This window comes from Physella acuta, unplaced genomic scaffold, assembly GCF_028476545.2.
Source record: "Physella acuta isolate Inbredline_101_S28 unplaced genomic scaffold, ASM2847654v3 ptg000264l, whole genome shotgun sequence".
NCBI classification, from domain to species: domain Eukaryota; kingdom Metazoa; phylum Mollusca; class Gastropoda; family Physidae; genus Physella; species Physella acuta.
This window is the reverse complement of record NW_026731783.1, coordinates 2,355,216-2,377,010: the sequence shown is the minus strand read 5'-3', so window position 1 is coordinate 2,377,010 and position 21,795 is coordinate 2,355,216. Positions and strand designations below refer to the sequence as shown.

Sequence of the window (21,795 nt, the reverse complement as noted above, 5' to 3'; positions counted from 1 at the left end):
TTTTAGTATGGCTAGTACCAGTTTACATTGCCACTGCCCTGGAATGTATACACAAGCACTAAGATTATCAAGCATATTTAGTGTCTTTCATTAAAAAAATCCAAACCAGAATTTCTAACCAGAGTTTTACCTTGTCTTTCCTTGTAGTTTCTGCCACAGATAGTATCGAAGACATGTCCCGTCTATTCAAAGACCTCTTGACAAACTACAACCCATCGATCCGACCATCACGCAACTACAGTCAGCCAACAAACGTCAGTGCTAGGCTTAACCTGGCCATTGTTCTAGATCTTGTAAGTTGGTTAATATCGATTTAAATAAATGCAAGAAGGTAATGATTACTAAGATTGATCAAATAAAACTGAAGCAGGTATGTGGTCTTAATTTTGACGCCTAGATGAAAGGATAAAGAAATGTGATAATGTTAATGATGCATACTCTGCGCGCACTAAATTGAGAAAATAGAACTTTTTGTATCTTTCAAGGATATCAAGAACCAAGTATTAATGTACAGTGGCTACATGTCATTTGTAAGTTACTTTGGTTTTTCTTATATATATATATATATATATATATATATATATATATATATATATATATATATACATATGTATATATATATAGTTATATGTATATGGATATGTATATATATATACATATTATATATATACAGACATATATATATATATGTATTTTTATATACATATTTTATATATATATATATATATATATATATATATATATATATATTTAATGGCTACAGGACATTACCCCCCTGGAAAATTCCCCCCCCCCCGGACATTTCCCCCCCGTAATTACCCCACGGAGCAATTACCCCCCCTGTCAATTACCCCCCTGTCAATTACCCCCCTGTCAATTACCCCCCCCCCCCCTCTCAAGTTAGAATCCTAACTCTAACTAGAATTCTATACCTATGTACTACTTTAATCCAAACCTTAAGAAAAACACCAAAACCTAAGCATCCACCTTAGCCTAAAACTTCACACAAAACCAAAATCAACGCTAGACACAACCCTAGCCCTAACCCTAATCTTAACCCTAACCCTAACCCTAGCCCTAGCCCCAAAAACCTAACCCTAACCCTAGCCCTAACCCTAACCCTAGCCCTAACACTAACCCTAAACCTAAACCTAAACCTAAACCTAGCCCTAACCCTAATCTTAACCCTAACCCTAACCCTAGCCCTAGCCCCAAAAACCTAACCCTAACCCTAGCCCTAACCCTAGCCCTAACCCTAGCCCTAGCCCCAAAAACCTAACCCTAACCCTAGCCCTAACCCTAGCCCTAGCCCTAACCCTAACCCTAAACCTAAACCTAGCCCGAACCCTAATCTTAACCCTAAACCTAAACCTAAACCTAGCCCTAACCCTAACCCTAACCCTAAACCTAACCCTAGCCCTAAAACCTAACCCTAACCTTAACTCTAACCCTAACCCTAACCTTAACCCTAGCCCTAATCCTAGCCCTAACCCTAACCCTAACCCTGTCCGGGGGGGGGGGGGGTAATGTCCTACTGGGCGGGGGGTAATTGACAGGGGGGTAATTGACAGGGGGGGTAATCACTCTGGGGGGTAATGTCGGGGGGGGGAAATGTCCGGGGGGTAATTGACAGGGGGGAAATGCCCTGTTCCCATATTTAATAGAGCCCCTGTACTATTATTTATGAACTATGTGAACGTGAGTTAAAATTATCAACTGGTATCTAGACTCCAAGTTTAATCAAACGCAAAGAAAAAGGTAAAATGCCATTATAATAATTATAATGCCCCAGCAAATATTAAACATTGGGTCCGACTGTTGTAAATTCTTAGATATGGAGGGACGAGCTGATGATATGGAATCCTGATAAATATGGAGGCATTAAGGACATAGTTTTACCCCAAAAATCCCTGTGGCGTCCAGACATCGCAATCTTCAATGGGTAAGTTTAAAACAAACTGAAGTGTTAGGGTTAGGTTTAGTGTTAGATGTGTAACCAAGATGTCAATGTTTAGTAACGATTAGAAGAGTAGCCTATATGTTGTTTAAGGAAGTATATATTTGAATTTTCTTGCAGCATAGAGAAAGTGTTTCTAGGAGCTGAAGAGCTTCAGATTTTTGTCACTTCAGATGGTCAAGTAAGATGGGAACCGATAACAAGTTTGGGAGTCGCTTGTAGTGTACGTAATGTTAATTTGACGTAAAGTTGTCTATTTTAATATTATTTGTAAAACATGCATATAAAATTACAGAAATCAAAAACTAAAAGTGACGAATAAATGCTACAAATAATATTGGAAACACAATGCGTGTAAGATTAGGAATACATTAAAGCAGGCTAAAAGTTAAAAAAAAAACAACATTCTTTTCTGTTACATTTGGGGCAATTGATAGACATTTGTCTGTATTTGAATCACATAGAAAGCTTCGTTGCGTTCGGGCGACAGGAGAAACAGTAAGCACTAAATATGTAGTAAAATTGCAATGCACATTATGTCGATTACTACGTGACAGGTTGGTATTTATTTCAAGTGTTCGCACACGCTTATGTTCACTTAAAGATTCTAAAAGTTAGATTAATACGCCTAGTTAGTTTACACGAACAGTTAAATTGGTGCACGCTGATTAGTCACGTGATTTTTCAGGTGGATATAACCAAGTATCCATTCGACCAGACCTTGTGTTTCGTCAACGTGACGTCATGGATGAACGACGAATCCACGATCAATGTGACAATGTTTACATCTATAATCAATTGAGTTTTATTTTTAACTAAGATATTCAAACACCGATTCTAATAATATGCCGCAAATAAACACTAATTTAATACGTTGTGTGTGTACACATATTTTTAAAATTCCCACACAAAAAAATGAACTCAATTAAGTAATAGCAACGTTGATAATTTCAGATTTTTAAAAATAAATTGGATCTATATTTTGACAAACAAAAATGATAACTTGAAAAGATTCACCACTGAAACACATTCGTACATTTTTATTGGCTTTGATATTCAAATTTTAATAATATTGAAACTACTTGATGCAGATTAATATTTCTAATTGATTATTAATCATTCCACTCATAGCCACATGTCCCCTTCAGTGAAGTTTATTAAAAAAAAACTCAAATACTAGATTTCATTACATTTTCTTTTAACAATCTGCACATTGTTTATTTGAAAACTCTATCAAAAGTCAATAAATAATATCACAAGTTATATAACAAGTTATATTTGAAATAAAATAGTCGGCTACATGCATCAGATGATAAATAAAAACAAAGTTTAAGTCCACTACAACATTCATTCACTAATTAATTAATTGAAAACTATTTAGCATCTCGAAATATCACTGTATTGTTAATAGTAGGTACAAACATATCTGATTTTGATATATCCAATAATAAATACATTAAAGTGAGCATATTTAGTAATTTACTAGACTACCCGTTATCTAGTTAGATAACTGTGGGTTTCAGGGGGACATCCATAAATGACATCACGTCTGTCAGCACTTATTTCCCCAAAATAACCAGACCCCACATTCAAAAAGACGTTTTTTTATATAATTTGAAAAAACGCTACTAAACAGGTGAACTCTACTCCACCTGCCCTGTTCCCCGCGAGGTCCTGTTAGTCAACATATAGGCCTTAAGAAAAAATAATTGAAAACATTGTTGTAAAAAGAAATAAATCTGTTTACTATTACTAAAGTAATTGTTCTAAACTTTTATAATTAATGTGGTTAATCTACCTATGAATATATCAATAAATTAATTAACGGCTTTAAATTAGTTTGTAATTAACAGTGTGTTTAAGAGAGAACAATATTTACCACCCAAAATCCTACTTTACAACTCTACACATAATGCAGATTCTCCCCAATAACAAATAAAAAAAAAAAAAAGTAATGTCACTATTCAGTCAAAGTTAAGCCATTGTTCTAAAACTTTAAAATTAATGTGGTTAATCTACCTATGAATAAATCAATAAATTAATTAACGTCTTTAAATAAATGTGTGTTTAACAGTCTGTCTGCAATAAAAAAAATTGTTCTCTACCTACATACTATTTTACAGCCCCCCCCCCCCCCCCCATTATGAGGAGGCTACATACAGTACGAAATCAGACAAACAAACAAATAAATATTCAAACATGTAAACAAACTTGAGTTTTAGTAGTATATAGATAGATAGATATATAAAAATAACAAATAAATTATATATATATATATATATATATATATATATATATATATATATATATATATATATATATGTACACTTATATATCTTATACATACATACATACCAATATATATATCTATATATTTATATATCTATATATCTATATATCTATATATCTATATATATATATATAAATATATATATATATATATATATATATATATATATATATATATATATATATATATATATATATATATATATATATATCGGTGTGTATATGTGAGTGTAAGTAGCATTCGTTTTTTTATCTTTTCCGAAAATAGCCTATATTGCTAATACCCTTTCGCTTTATTAAAATGTAATCCCTCTGATAAATCTAGTTGACAGCAAATTCTTACCCTGTAAACCTGAAGTCGTTAGTCCCCAACAAGGAATTTTACATTTGGTCAGATGGGATTGAAATTACCAGGAACAACTACTACAGGAAGATCTACAAGTGGATAAATTTTAAAATAAGACTGGAAAGAAGACCTACATATCTTATTATTACGTAAGTAGCTGTTTACGTGTATTCCTTTTACTGTTGGCTTTAGAACAGTGGTTCTTAACCGTTTTGGAGATACAGAATCCCACATGCTTTATATTCCCATCCACCAAATATTTCTTAATAGTTTTATCGTCCATAAAGTATAAAAATCCGACCGCTAAACAATGAGAGACGAATGTGGGTCTTGACTTTCGCAAAATCATTTAGACTGACTAATCGAGCCCAAGGGTTCAATCGAACTCGGGTTATGAACCACTGCTCTAGAGTTCAAAAAGAAACAAGTAATGCTCTCTACACATTACTATTTAATACGTACGTCCGAAAATGCTTATAAACATATATCGCTTTATTATCAGTATGTATTTTAATGCCCACCATATTGTATCCCATCTAGGCTACTGATGCCCATTATACTTTATTCCTTTTAGGCTACTGATGCCCATTATACTTTATCCCATTCAGGTTACTGATGCCCATTCTACTTTATCCCATCCAGACTACTGATGCCCATTATACTTTATCCCATCCAGGCTACTAATGCCCATTATACTTTATTCCTTTTAGGCTACTGATGCCCATTATACTTTATCCCATCCAGGCTACCGATGCCCATTATACTTTATCCCATCCAGGCTACTGATGCCCATTATACTTTATCCCATCCAGGCTAATGATGCCCATTATACTTTATCCCTTCCAGTCTACTAATGCCCATTATGCTGTTGGCTGTCCTGAGCGTCTTCTCCTTCTTTCTATCACCGGAAGAGACGGAGAAAGTCTCACTCGCCATCACCATCCTTCTGTCGTTCACCGTGTTTCTAAGTGTCATTGATAACGACCTGCCTCAAACGTCAGACCACATTTCTCTACTAGGTTGGTATGAGTGTTAATGTTTAGATTATTTTAAATTGTGTTATAAGTCATGCTAAATATTACAATCAAATAATATAAAAAAATTTCAAAGATGTCAAACTGAGGTTTAAAAGTAGACTTCAATAATTTCCTCAATTTAACAAACGATCTTCTGGTAGTAATTAAATCATACAATTAAAAATTATGGTCAATTGCCTTAAGAATATTCTAAATATGTCTGTAAGACAATTAAAAAAGTATTAGAAATCTATGTCAAAAAGAAATAAATTATATATATATATATATATATATATATATATATATATATATATATATATATATATATATATATATATATATATATATATATATATATATATATTAGATGCATCTCGTGCTCCACCACGGTAAATCTTTTTTTTTAAATGTACTAACTTGGGAACAGAACAAAACTAAACACAACACAAACGAACGCAAAAAAAAAACACAGACGAAAAAACAAACACAACACTCATAACATAAACACAATTTAAATGCAATCATAAAGGCATATTGCTCACAGTCTAGCCCGTAGCGCCAAATCGCGCCCTTTCCGAGCGCTGGCGGACGCGTCTGACACAGTGAATGCGCCCGGAGAAAAACTTTCGATTTGTCCCCCGCCTCAAACTTACGATTTGCACACCTTCCCCTCAAAATTTCAATTTCCACCCCACCCCCTTAAACTTTCGATTTGCAACCCCCACCCCACCCCCTTAAACTATCGATTTGCACCCCCCCCCACCCCGCAAATTTTTTCCAACCCCTTTGGCGCCCCTAAGGTCGGCACCCGGGGACATATGTCCCCCCCCCCTCCTCCTCGCTACGCCTCGCCTATAAAACCCCCAGCTTGTCCGTTTACTAAGTTGAATCAGGCGGTTACGTCATGGTGCGTCCTCTGTGGTGCTATTTGGGGCCCCGGGCCTCCCGTGTTCGGTTTGGCGCCTACGTTCGTTAAAGTGACTATGAAAATGTTGGGGTACTATAGTCGTTTATTAAACTGAAACAGGCGATTCCGCCCCGGGCTAGACTGTGAGCACTTTGCGTTTATGTTCGCGTTAGTATTTTCTTTGTGTTTAGTTTGGGTTTGCGTTAGTGGTTGCGTTTTGATTTGGTTCGTTTGTGTTCTTTCTTTTTTCGTTTTCGTTTGTGTTTTTTCTGTGGGTTTGTGATTGTATTTATGTTTGTGGTTGGTTTTGCGTTTGGATTAAGTTTGTTTTCGTTTGCTTTTTCGTTTGTGTTTTTTTCTTTGGGTTTGTATTTGTGGTTGGTTTTGCGTTTGGATTTAGTTTGTTTTCGTTTGCTTTTTCGTTTGTTTTTTTCTTTGTGTTCGTATTGGTGTTTGTGGTTGAGGTTGGGTTTGTTGTTAGGTTTTTGTTTTCTTTTGCTTTTTTGTTTGTTTTTTTTCATTGTGTTTGTATTGGTGTTTGTGGTTGTGGTTGGGTTTGTTGTTAGATTTTTGTTTTCGTTTGTATTTGTAATTGTGTTAGCGTTATGTTTGCGTTTTGTTGTTTTGGTTTTGGTTGGTTGTGGTTTGGGTGGGCAATACCGGGTTTATGATGATTATTAAACACACAGGTAATAGTCTTTAACAGAAAGGTTTTATATGTATATATATACATATATATATATATATATATATATATATATATATATATATATATATATATATATATATATATATATATATAAACATATAAACTTGTTTTATACATGTTTGTTTATTTATAATGAAATCGCTTTTTGTAACTCTCATTTAATCTTCTCCATTCTCTAGTGGTGTACATCGTGTTACTACTGCTGTTCTCCTTCCTGTCTGTCGCCGGGAATGCCCTGGTTATAATCGTCCATAGACGGGATATGAAGAAAAATGTTGAGGGCAGTGCTGCTAAAGTTGAAATCAACAAACAAGGGGAGCTAACCGAAAGCTTGACAGAAAAAGATGCACAACTTGATTCTGATTACAACCACGTAGAGTTCCTTCCTCCTGTTTCACGCTGGAGTATCACAAACATATTTCTCGGTCAAGGCCCCAGAGCTTTTAAGCTCAACAGATTTTTTCTGCTTTTGAATATTTTCCTCTTAGTTCTGGTAACAGTAGTCATCTCTATTTTAATGTTTATATAATCTTTTTTTTGTTGCCCGTCTTTTATCTTTAAAAAAAAAATTGTTCCTTCCGTCTGTTTCACGTTGGAGTGTAACAAACATATTCCTCGGTCAAGGCACCATAGCCTTTAAACTCAACAGATTTTTTCTGCATGCGCTTGAAATCATTCTTTAAGATAAATGTCTATCTTTATCATATTGTACAACACAAGACGATTTGATTCTTTCTCTTATCATAGGTTAACTTTACCCACTTCGACTACTTCGATATCTATTCGATGTTGTGATTTTCATTCTATTAAAAATAATCTATTGTTTTTTCATACTGATGTGTATTTAAAAACAATCCCTTGGATTAAACGTGACGATTTCTTATGCCCATTAGTGTATGCTTATTATTTTTTTTAATTAAGCATTTAATTTTCGCCAATTTTTTTTATATTCATAAATAACTTTAAAAAACAACACTTTTTATATTAAAAACAATTCTCTGCCTTTCTAAATGTTGGGTATGTTTTTTTGTTTTTTTTTAGAAAAACAAATTTTGAACTGTTTGTAGTATTTTATAAAATTAGTTTCTAAAACTACAATGTAATTATCTACTTCGATAAGGTTTATAAAGGACCATGTTTAACTTGTAATTATATAGTCTATAATTTAGGCGTTTCCTGTAGTAGGGTAAAAACGAAACGAAAATAGCTCCATACAACAATGAAAAATGTGAATAGCTCCGTGTTATAACAATTAAACACGTCCCAAACGATAAAGTAACATTCCTTGAACACTTATCGATTTGGGTTGCTGTCAGATATCTTGGTTGGTGATAGGATTTTTAAAAAAATATGTTATCAACCTTTTAAAAAAGATTTTTAAAAAAGATACATGTATTTACGTCGCCATTACAGAAAAAAAAGCTGTTCGATTAATTAAGTACATTGCTCCCATCTAACAGAAGTGTACACCGTGTTCCTGCTTGTGTTCTCATTTCTGGCTATTGCCGGAAATGCCCTGGTTATAATTGTCCATAGACGGGACAAAAAGAAAAATGTTGAGGGCAGAGCTGCTGAAGTTGAAGGCAACAAAGAAGGGGAGTTAACCGCAAGCTTGACATCCATTGGGTTACAAGTAAATCACAATAACACAGAGTTCCTTGCCTCTGCATTAGCGTATCACAGAACAAGTCCTCGGCCAAGGCTCTCTAGTCTTTAAGCCGAAAATATTTTTTCCAACTTCTTAATATTTTTCTCTTAACTCTGGTTTCCACTGTTGTATCCGTGCTCGTGTTTTACTTTTAACTTTAAGAATACCTACAAGGGCAATAACTTTTAAAATTTTCAATAGTGAACAATTTTACTATTTAGTGCACTAAAACTGTTTAATAAATATTTCAATGCTTTTTTAAAGTGCTAACAGTGTTTAATAAATATAGAAATTTTAAAATTGTGTATGTTCTTCTTTTGCAAAAGAATTATATTTCTTTTCTAATCAGTTTTCCCAATGAAGATGATTTGAGTGTTGAGAAAATATTCGCTAGGAACCAGGGGCGGAACTACAGTGCCGCCAGACCCCGCATTGCGGGGGGGGGGGGGGCCACGCCATTTAGGGTCCCACAGCCGACCATAATATTTTTTCCTGCATTTTTATCTTAATGGTTGTTTTGTAAAAAAAAGATTACTGTAGCTGCGGTTGGATTATCTTTATTCTATAGACACCACCCCACGCTCTTGTATATTCTTTTTACCTTCTCCTACAATTAAACTTATCAAAGATAAGCAGACTTTCAAACCACTTCCATGATTTATTTCCCTTTTGTAAATAGTCATATCGGGGTGCTCAAAAGCTCCTTTTAATAGATTTATACTAAACATATTGAAAAAAGCAATGACTTCTCTTAATTATTTTTTTTAAAGTACTTACTAAAGAATAGCATTGAATAAAAAGGAAAAGTATTTAAAATTTATAATATAAATACAAACAAACATAAAAATAAACATAGCATGAGACACCATTACTTATACAAAGCTTTCATGGTTTAAATTTGTTTGACCAACTAGAGGTTTTAACTGATTTTCACAAAATACACAAAAGCACTAACACACATGACATGATCTTGTAATTTGTTTTAATTGAAAAAAAAAAACATTTTTTTTTGTTCATAACCCGAACAGGCCAGCAATGAGTATCATATGTTCGGATTTTGTGTTTGTATATATATATATATATATATATATATATATATATATATATATATATATATATATATATATATATATATATATATATATAACTGATTTTCACAAAATACACAAAAGCACTAACACACATGACATGATCTTGTAATTTGTTTTAATTGAAAAAAAAACATTTTTTTTTTGTTCATAACCCGAACAGGCCAGCAATGAGTATCATATGTTCGGATTTTGTGTTTGTATATATATATATATATATATATATATATATATATATATATATATATATATATATATATATATATATATATATATATATATATATATATATACATATAGAAATATAGGCCTATATATATGTATATGGGGGGGGGCTAACAAAAATTTTTGCGGGGTGGCCCTTTTTTTCTAGTTCCGCCACTGCTAGGAACTGATGATAGTTTTAACAAGACTTAACACTCTCAACGTTTAGACACACTTTGGCTCTATTATTTTGTATTTCTCTATTCAAAATGATGATATGGAGTATAGCGTTGATTATTTGTTCTGTCTTTCTGCCAGTCTTAAAAAATAATTTTAAAAAAATAATTAAGTAATCAAGTAGACCCCTGTCGACTCGACACGAACTAAAGCTGTTGTGTTCTGATGCATGAAAAATGGCTCATGAGTTTTATCAATTCTCATCAGAGTGTACTGACCGCCCTTTGATGATGGGTGAACGAGGTCGATTCATTATCGGGAGTGATTGATATCTGTCACGTATAAAATCCGTGTTAAAACCAGCCAATCACATTTTGTAATCCGTTAACTTAATTTTACCAACCCTAGTTGTTCTGTTTGATTCTGGGGAGACTATTCAATGTTTTGAACTCCCTTCTAGTTTAGTGTTCAATTACCAAGCTCAGCTGTCGTGCTTTTTAACATGGGTTCAGTCGAACCCCAGAGGTTCAGTGAGTTGGTCTCGGGGTTCGATGGAGGTAAAGAAACAAATCGACTCTTATGATTCATGATGAGATTTTTGTCATTGCGGACGATAGAAATATTAAAACTGGTCCGGTAAATGCGCATATGAAACTGGTGGGGTTCGATAGCTCCATAAAGGTCAAGATACACTCAATTAGTATCAATGAGTGCCAGATTGGGTCCGGCGTGGTCGAGTCGGTAAAGCTCATGGTTGCTAAACCGAAAAGTCTCGAGTTCGAACCCTCGGGCAGATGAGGCTCGTTAGCTGGGGACAGCCACTCTTCTAGAAGAGACAACTCCAAAATTAAACAACTGCTGCCTTGTAGTTTGTTCTTGGATGGACAAAGGCTATGGAAGCAAATCCAAAAAGAAAAGCAGGCTGAAATCGGAGTCAATGGCCTCAATGGCGCATAACCAGTTGACACGTAACGCTTAATTGTGTTGGAGGCGTGGTCGAGTCGGCAAAAAGCTCATGGTTGATAAATTCGAAAAAAGTCTCGAGTTCAAACCCACTGGCAGATAAATATCGATCCCCTTCAACACTAATAATTAAGAACGAAGAAGAAGAAGAAAAGAAGTGCCAGATTAATATCTTATACACGCACGCTGATAAACATGACCAGTCTACATTTGTCTAGGAAAATTCAGCGTCTTTCATTTTTTTTTCGTCTTCGTTCTTAATTTTAGTATTGGAAGGGATTCTCTCCAACACAATTAAGTATACTTGTCAACTGGTTATTCGCCACATAGGCCGTTGACTCCGATTTCAGCCTGCTCATTCCGGTGTCTTTCAAGTAGACGTTTTTAAGTTTTCAAAGTTGCTCGCAACGAATAAAGTACATACGATTTTTGTATAACACAAATCACTCGTTTTCAACACCGAAATCATTCAGAATTATTACTAGTTTATTTATAAGTGATTAAACGTACCGGTCTTTCAATATGTAAACAGTCATTTGAACAAGATTTAGACCTTTGGAGTTATGCGGAAATCCTTTCTAGTCATCGTTATTAGGCAAATATAAGGTAGAATGGAGAACGAACGAAAAAAAAATTGAATTACGATTTAAAATTGTAATTAACCAGTAAATACAATAAAAAGCTGGTTAAATTAATTGATGATTACTTAACGATTAGTTAAGGGTTGTTCTTTCCACAAGTATCATAAACCTTGCTACACCCATGTCTTATCCGTCCACCTATTTCTCATATTTTGCTTATAACCAATACATGTTTAAAAGAAATAAATAAAATCCCCTGATTTTAACCCACAATGAAGAACCAGATACTTATTCTATTCTCACAAAGCCTTCACGCTGTTTTTATCCGTTAGGTGATTTCCATAGACAGTCTCAGCTGGCGTGACTAGTAGATACAATATTAACGAAGTGCTTTTTATGATCAATCCCAGTGATGCTTCGGTGTCAGGGGACGTAATCCAATATAGTCATATTCGATAACCGCTGTTTTCCTAAGAGTTGTTCGTATTTTTCTAGCATTATTCATAAACAAAACTACATACGCCGTATTCTCTTCTTACAAAATATAGTCAAAATGAAGCTATTTAAAATGCATGTCAACACTGTAAGTAACCGCATCTATTGCGGATTCAAAACAAAGATATTTGAGATAAACATGCGTCGAGCCACGTAGTGCAGGAATAAACTTTTAGCCTTGTTTAAGGAAATGGATTAAGATAAAACAATAAATTACGAGTGCTATGTTCTACAACCCACACAATCTATCTTGGTTTTTGTTTTCGAACGCATTGGGAAATTTAAAATTTCCTAAACGAAATGAAGAAAATATAAATATAGTCCGTGTAAAACTATCCAATTTTATGAATTTACTTACCTTGTGGATTTACAATAAATTAACATTTGAGTAACTAATAGTAATTCGAATGAAAATTATTCTATCTTGAAAAAAAGAATAATGAGTCCGTGAGGATTGCTGTTGAAACTAGATCAGCTATTTAAAACCACGATTATGGAATCGCCTATAAGTTGTGACCCCGTGGGAGAATAGATCCAGTTCATGTACAAAATCTCCTGACGTATTTCCCCGATGAATGGGAAACGATTAGCAGATAAATTGGACTAGACGTATACGCATGTAAATGTCAGAAAACTAATCGCGTTCATTCAGGGTGAATAAAGGTTAGCAATAAAACATTGTAGCGCCCTTGAATAGATATCGCAAACATTCAAATAACGTAAGTAAAATTTAAAACACTTGAACCCAATAGCGTCACAAGGTCAGGTGTCACATGATGCGGTAACTAAGTGTATATCCCCCCACCCCACCCCTCCAATAATCTTGCAAATAATTTTTTTTTAAAACAAAAAATTATTTAGACAGAATTTTCTTTTAATCTCTGAAACAGAGTTTCTTCCAGGCATCTCTTCGGGGGGGCTAAGCCCCCCCGAAAAATTTTTACCGCCCCCCCGAACGAAATGAAATTTATATAATTTATATAGAAAATATATACTTTTAACAGTGTCCGCCCCCCCGAAGAAAGTTTACCGCCCCCCGAAGATTTCAAGTGCCCCCCCGGAGAAAAAAGTCTGGAAGAAACACTGCTCTGAAACTTGTGTTAGCTGGTACAAATCGCAAACACCCCCCCCCCCCTCCTTTCGTGCATTGTAATACTGCTGACTTGAGCACCATTCAGGAAAATATTCATGTGTCATTAAAACTGTGCCTTGACTAAACATACACAATTAAAACCATTTAACATTTGTACACTTGTAACTGCAGCCGACTGCAGCCCTCTGCTCTACAAAGGAGAAATGAATGAAATGAATAAACATTTGTACATTATAAAGTTCAACTACCCACTCAACAAAATGCACTACGAACACTGGCACGCGTATATATTTGTTTACATATTTATTTACCATCGCTTCCATGGGGTGGACTAGTCCGCCGAGCTGCCGGGGAAAATATCGGTTAGATTTTTGTTGTATAACGACCACTTTTGCTCGCCTGGTTACCTTTTATCGGTTACTAACCACATTGAATACTTTATGCACTTCCATTCCCTTTACAACACATCCGCTGAACAAGCTGTTCGCGAACTAATTACACCAAATGATCCATTTTTGTAATCTGACCGAATTAGCTGAATTATATAATTAGGCTGCATTATTTACCAACTGTACTGATTGGCATACACCCCCAACATTCCGCCACCACCTACCCTAAAGTATGTAGCAACTATCTTATACGATACCGCTGGGATATAAATAACGTATAAATTAACTGAGGTGGGTACTGTGCGGTGGGACTTTTTCCACTACAGATGCGTTAATTGCTTAGAATAATCTACATTTAGCTGGTTGGCTAATATATATATATATATATATATATATATATATATATATATATATATATATATATATATATATATATATATATATATATATGTGTGTGTGTATGTATATATATATTTATTTATTATATTTAATGTATATATATATATAGTATGTATATATAGTATTTTATATATATATATATATTTATATATATATATATATAATTATAACCCTAACCCTATGTATATATATATGTATATATAGTATTATATATATATACATACATATATTACTATATATATATATATATATATATATATATATATATATATATATATATATATATATATATATATATATATATATATATAAATATATATATATATATATATATATATATATATATATAGCTGGTGACCAGGAGGTCAGGCACTAAGACATTGAACAGCCCCCACACCTCTCATCATTATGGGGCGCCAGTTGAGGTGTCTGGGAAAGGGGAAGCAAATCTTGTAGGCGAGACCCACTTTCACACGTTGTTGATTACTTTACGGGTAAGTCTGGATTGAGATCTATTTTTAAAAAACTTGTACTAGAAACTTTGCTTTGTCTGTCGTGTGTTGGCTAGATTGTCTGCGATTATGTCTCAGATTTAATGATGAAGCATGATATTGGTATAGAGTGTAGCTTTGATTGTTATCAATTGGTTAAGTAGGGTGGTGCTTGCTATGAATTGGCTACCGGGTAAAGACCCCTTTTTTATGCAGTGTAGCTATAGTTGTCATAGTTTTGTTAAGTGTAAATGTGATTCTCCTTTTAACCTAATCTTACCAATATTTTTACACATACTTTTATCCTAACTCTTACTATTACTCTTGCTCTTGCTCTAAAACTTATCCTAACCCTAACCCTAACCCTAACATTAACCCTAACCCTAACCCTAACCCTACCCCTACCCCTACCCCTACCCCAACCCTAACCCTAATCCTAACCTTAACCTTAACCTTTAACCTTAACGTCGCCGTCAAACTTCACCTTCATCTTTACCTGAATCCTAACCTTATTCTTAGTATTAACTCTTACCCGTAACTTTACCTTTATTTAACCCCCAGTCCTAACTGTAAACCCAATAACGATACCCCAAAAAAATTAAGACCTCATTTGGTATTTCACATCGCTGTCAGCGAACACTGAACCGCCATACACGAAATATTTTCTCTAGCCTCTCCTGGCTATCAACCAAGTTTAGCAGCCATGATCGACACACGTCGACAGCCCGTCCCTGGGTAAGCGTTACCCCCGGGGACCGTGACAGATGACACGAGCTTAGCGGCCGGTGGGTGAGGGGTAACGAGATGACGGTCTGTGTTGTGGTCGTTGCGGGTTCTTCAACCAGTTCCAACAGCGGAATTCAACAGGCGCCCTTCTGCTACACTGTGTTTACGTTCTCGGCTTTACAAGACTGCTGTAATTTCAAACGTGAAGGATCGCTTTAGTTGTTAAACTTGACTTTATTTGTAAATTTTAGATTGATGAATATAAAAAAAAACACAATATATAAATAAGAGTTTGGATTACAAATTAAATTCGAAGTATCATCGTTGTGTTAACGGGATTAACCCTATGTCGTATCTGATGTGTACAATCTCAACTTTATCTATGAGTTGCTCAAGAAAGTGCTTGTTACTAGTTCTTATTGCCTCAAGTGTTTTTACGGGTAAGTTTAATTTTAATTTGTGTATAACATCTTATCTTATTTGTTTAATAAAAACAGTTTCTCTTTTTCTTCATACCTCCCCAAATTCCCCCAACAAAAATACGTTGTCTATTAGCATGACAAGACTCATAAATATTTCACACGCACTCAACAATAACCCTTCCCCCCCTCTCTCCTCTTTGATCCATCCTATCCGCTCCATTTTCTTTAGACACACTAGAAAAATACTAAATGTTAATAATTATTCCAGCAACATAAAAAAACGTCTAAACAATAACAAGGCTTTGAATCATTTGCTAAACAATAGAAAACATTCTCCGTTCTTCAAGTAAGTCGTCACAGTCTAGCTGTTCGTACGTGAGGGCTTGTAAGCATGTCACCCACTTCTCTTTTCCGTACTTGCCAGCAAATATTTTTCAAACCAGATGTGAATATCTATCTATATATATATATATATAATTCTCTTGTTGGATAGCCTTGAAAACACCAAGCTGTAAGCGCGCCTAGCATCACCCTCTCTTCATCTCTAAGCCTATCCCTACCACCCCCACCCCCACATGGTCTGGTGAGCTGTGGTTCACGCTAAATGTTTACAATCGTAGAGCCGGGTTTAGTGACGGCTATTAGGGGCAGTTAATTTAGTTTGAGACGATTTTAAACTTAGGGAAGGTAACTAAGAGGAGGCTGCTTTCACGGGGTAGGAGTTGGGGAAAGAAGGGTGGGGTGGGGGGATTATCGTCCTTAACGACCTACTGATAGTGTTTTAAAGCAAATATTTTCAGTGGCAGCATTGGTACTGTCGAATTCACAAATTATGAATTACTGAAAAGTAGAAAATAAAACAACTAAATAGCGGCGTATGATACGCCTCGGGTCGGCTCGGATATATAATTCTCTACGTGGGGACCATACGAAACACCACCACGTAAGGGCTTAGCCGTTCCTACCCCACTCTCTAGGCATATCGCTACCAACCCTACCCCACCAGTCTGGTGAGCTGTGGTTCACCCCGAATGTTTACAATGTGACGGATATTAGGGGCAGATAATTTAGCTTTTAAACAATTTGAAACTAGTGAGAGGTAAAAAGTTCTGCTTGATCTTTTCATTGTCGTCTGTAAACTGTCGTCACAGACGGCTGCTTTCACGAGGGGGGGGGGGGGGGGGGGGTTGAGGAGGAAGGGGGGGGGGGGGCAGTGTTGAATCCACAAATTATGAATTACTGAAAAGTAGAAAATAAAAATAAAACAACTAAATAGCGGCGTGTGCTTCCGGCGCAGGTCAGCTCGTTTTTATTAAATCGGTACAAGCAATTACAAACAAGTAATTAAAAAAAGTCTAGTGACAATTTTAGCGCAATTTCCTTATGTTATCTAAAAATAGCTCTGTCGTAGCGTAAATCAAGAGCAGGGTTAGTAAAACAATTGGTTAATTATTAAAACGTTTTTTATTATTATTTTTTTTCAGTATTTTACATGTTTTATTTACAATAGAGTAACATGACTAAAAACCATTGCGCGCCTAGCTACCGATCGTGATGTCGCAGCCATTGAACGTGATGGCGCAGCTATTGAACGTGATGACGCGTGTGGTGTGGTTGCATAAAATGCCTACTAATTCGGTCCAAATTTTAATTAATTCAAAAATTTTTTTGTGACCAAACGAAAGGATATTTTTGAAAAGTTTCTTCGGCAATATTGTTCTAAATTATGGCAGGAATCGATTGGTACATGTTTCAAGTCGCTAAGTGGTCTGGTTGCCGAGATATGGGCCAAAAACTGCATTTTTTCGAGGTTTTTTGGCTTTTCTGGGAAATCCATGAAAGAAACCCGGAATTTTTATGGCCTATGTTCATCCTCGTAACTTGCTTAACATAATTGTTTTTGTAACTAGTCATCATAGGAGACTTCACAGTTTACATGTGTTGTTGTTAGCCAACAGAGTTTCTTTCAGATGTTTTTTTCTCCAGGGTTGGGGAGCACTTGAAACTTTCGGGGGGTGGGGGGTGGGGGGTGGAGGGGTGTGGAGGGGTGTGGTTGACACTGGTAAATGTATATATTTCTATATTAATTCTATTTCGTTCGGGGTGGGGGAGGTGGAGGGGGGCAGTAGACGTACTTCGATATGGGTGGGGGGGAGGTGGACACTGGTAAAAGAATATATTTTCTAGATAAATTCTATTTTATTCTGGGGTGTGAGGGTGGTAGTCGTGCATGGGGGGGGGGGGGGGGGGGCTATGCCCCCCACAGAGATGCCCGAAAGAAACTGTTTAAAAATGTACATTTGACTGCGCTATATTTCCCAGTGGCGACAGCTCTAGGCGGCGCTAAAGACATGAACCGGCTACTGAAAGAACTGCTCTCTGACTACAACCCTGCCGTCCGCCCGTGTCTGGACTACGATCAGGCCACGGAGGTCAACGTTAAGCTTCATCTGGCCATGGTGCTGGACCTCGTGAGTAATCCTAATCTTAATCCTAATGAACACATGATGCTAAGTTTGTTTTGTGTAATATTGATGAATATTCACTTGTAATAATAATTGATAACATTTTCCTTTGCATTTTTCGTTGATTTAGTTGGTTATTTATGTTTGCGGCACCGGACCCACTTATACCAAAGGGTTTAGTTTAGACAATTGAAACTTCCGGGTTGGTGCACTTAAAATTCTCGCGGGGCGGGTGTACTGGTTCTATGTAAATTATATACTACGAGCCGACCCGCTGCGTATCATACGCCGCTATTTAGTTGTTTTATTTTCTTCTTTTCAATAATTCATAATTTGTGAACTCGACAGTAACAATGCTGCCACTGAAAATATTTGCTTTAAAACACTATCAGTAGGTCGATAAGGACGATAACCTCCCCCACACCCTCCTTTCCCCAAACCCCAACCATAACCCCCCCCCCCAGTGAAAGCAGCCTCCTCTTAGTTACCTCCCCTAAGTTTAAAATCGTTCAAACTAAATTATCTGCCCCTAATAGCCGTCACTAAACCCGGCTCTACGATTGTAAACATTTAGCTTGAACCACAGCTCACCAGACTATGTGGGGGTGGGGGTTGTAGGGATATGCCAAGAGAGGAAGAGATGGGACTGCTAGGCGCGCTTACAGCTTGGTGTTTTCAATGGTCTCCAAAAAGAGAATTATATATAGATTTTATTAAGTCTTGTGGAGAGGAGTGATGGACGTGCCCTCTTCAGAGTTCTTTCAGACAGTCTTTTCAAGCACGTTCACCACCTTCCAACCCCAAACCCTTCCCCTAAACGAAATAGAAATTATATTGTAAATATATACTTTGGTCAGTAGTCGCCAATTTCACATGCGAAAAAAGTATTGAAAAATTAAAATTTTCCCTTCCCTACCTTAGAGAAAAATGTATGAAAGAAACACAAGACCTCTCCCTGTATAATACATGAATGAAACTGTCATTCTCATAATATAATAGTTCTCAGCTTTTCTGCATTCTGAGAATTAACACTAGTTTCGTGCGATTTTAACCCTTTATATTCCACAGGACATCAAGAACCAAGTCTTTAAGTACAGTGGATTTCTTTCGTTTGTAAGTCGGTTCGTGCATTGTTCATTAATAGTTTGATTTCACTACAGTCGATGTCTACGAATAAAATTGCATTATTGTAAACATAAGCCTCAAGTATGTGTAAGCATGATTGTTTACGAAATTTACTTTGAAACAAATTTTAACTGAATCAAAAAATTCATCCATATGTGTTTATCATAACTGTAAACAAAAAACACAACAGACATCTCTACAATCGTTTGAATATCAGAATATTTATAAGCCTACTCAACAAAACACGATAGTGGATAATCCGCCCTTGCTTAAGTGGATTGTTTCCCTTTAGGCAACATTTTACAATATCATTCAATGCATAGCTCACACCTCATCAAGTCATCATATCCCCTGGGACTCTACGTCATATTCACGAGATGAGAAATGACATTAATACGAGATAAAAAATGACATTTATGTCATAAGATTTGAGAGATATTTAATAAAAAATTCGGATTAAAAAATTAAAAAAATTATATTAACTACAAAAAATTATGAACTTCTGCTGTCTAGGAAAGCTTGAAATCACTGAACATATATAAATTAACAGATATTTACATTGCTATTTGTGAATGGGCTCGGGAGTGTAGTGTAGACACATAGGAGAGTAAATTATGTATATGTATATGTCTATGTGGATGTAGGTATGGCAGGACGAACTGCTCACGTGGGACCCGGCTGAGTACGGAGGGGTCACAGAGCTGATCCTGCCGCAGAAGTTGCTATGGCGACCAGACATCGCGGTTTATAATGCGTGAGTTTGTGTTTGTAGAGGGGATGGTGGGGTTGTGGTATGGTTGTTGTAGAGGTGTGGATGCAGAAGGGGTGGGGGTTGTGGTAGGGTGTGTGGTTGTAGTAGACGGTAATTATTGGAGGTGTTGTGATGGTGGTAGGTGGTTAGTTGTAGTAGGGTTAGGATTAGTAGGTGGTTGCAGTAGGTGGTCGGTTTTATGGGTGCGTGGTTGTAGTGGACTTTAGTTGTTGGAGGTGGTTTGGTTGTATTAGGTGGTTAGTTGCTGCAGATAGTGTGGTTAAAGTATTTATAGTTGTTCTAGATTGTGTTGACGTTGTAGGCGGTTAGTTGTTGTAGGTGGTTCATTTTTTGAAGGTGGTGCGTTGGTAGTAGGATTTGGTTGAATGCGGAAGGATCACACTGCCGTCTTTTTTATAATTCGTGAGTTGAAGAAAGTGGTTGAGGTAGAGTGGGTGGTTGTAAGAAAGGGTGTGATTGTAGAACTGGGTGTGTGGTTTGGGTAGGGGTGTGGTTGTAGAACTGGGTGTGTGGTTGGGGTAGGGGTGTGGTTGTGGTTGTAGAACTGGGTGTGTGGTTTGGGTAGGGGCGTGGTTGTAGAACTGGGTGTATGGTTGGGGTAGGGGTGTGGTTGTAGTGGGAGGTGTCGCTTTAGTAAGAGGTGTAGTTGTGGTTGGCTGTGGGAGTTGTAAGAGATGTTATTGCAGAAGGTGTTGTGGTTGCAGTATTGGTGTAGTGAGGTGGTAGTAGGGGGTGTGGTTGTATATGTTGCGGTTATAGAATCATGGTATGTTAGGGGTGTTTGTGATTAGAATTTTCTAGAAGTTGGCGTGGTGGTAGAAATGGCTAAGATTGTAATAGGTGTAGTGTGTTGCTTGAGTGAGTTCGTGGCTTAGGTATGTGTGTTTATGTTGCGGATGTGTGGTTGTAGACTGTGTTACAGCTACTGTGTTGCTGTTTTTAATGTGTGTAACGATATTTCAGCATAGAAAACGACGTGTACCTCGGCGATGAGGAGCTTCAGATTTTCCTGAGTTCAGACGGCCGCGTGAGATGGGAGCCGGTGACAAATTTTGCAGTAGCTTGCACTGTAGGTATACACGCCGTGGCGTCACTGGGGCGGGGGGGGGGGTGCAGTCCGCGTCAGGTGACATCATTTCGTGGGTGACACCACGACGAAAAATAATAAAATATACAGTTGAAATATTTTTATCCAGTTAATAAAATAAATTAAAGGGACAGAGGGTTAACACCAAAAAGAAAATGAAAATTTGTTGGAATGGTGGGGTGACAACCTAAGTTACCGCATTGGGTGACACCCGCCCTAGTGACGCCACTGGTTACACATTAATCGTTAACATTTATTAATTTTATCCGTTTTGATATTTTTTAAAATCAAAATTAGTGAGTTGAATTTGTAATGTAAGAACGATTGACTTAATCCTTGATTAACAAATAAGTCGGCTCGTCAGTCCTATCTTGCAGTACAGTGTACTTCACTTGACAGATCAAGGCGCCTGGGCATACTGCTGACCACATTATCCCTTCATGTGC

At 36.3% G+C, this 21,795-nt stretch overlaps 1 protein-coding gene across 1 annotated transcript; it reads left to right on the top strand.

Annotated features, from left to right (window-relative positions):
* The first annotated feature begins 334 nt into the window (after positions 1–334).
* Positions 335–8,941, top strand: LOC131939091 (neuronal acetylcholine receptor subunit beta-3). The gene is made up of 8 exons (XM_059297322.1): positions 335–370; positions 1,833–1,942; positions 2,078–2,180; positions 2,646–2,729; positions 4,572–4,741; positions 5,439–5,611; positions 7,404–7,628; positions 8,685–8,941. Exons 1-8 carry the CDS (start codon positions 335–337, stop codon positions 8,939–8,941), a joined length of 1,158 nt encoding a protein of 385 aa, XP_059153305.1.
* Positions 8,942–21,795: the final 12,854 nt, after the last annotated feature.

What these genes read in the sequence shown, in the direction of transcription:
- LOC131939091 (XM_059297322.1), top strand. Translation starts at nt 335, where the DNA reads ATGATTACTAAGATTGATCAAATAAAACTGAAGCAG. An exon ending in CCTACATATCTTATTATTAC is followed by an intron (nt 4,742 to 5,438) that starts GTAAGTAGCTGT and finishes TATCCCTTCCAG; the next exon opens with TCTACTAATGCCCATTATGC. An exon ending in AGACCACATTTCTCTACTAG is followed by an intron (nt 5,612 to 7,403) that starts GTTGGTATGAGT and finishes TCCATTCTCTAG; the next exon opens with TGGTGTACATCGTGTTACTA.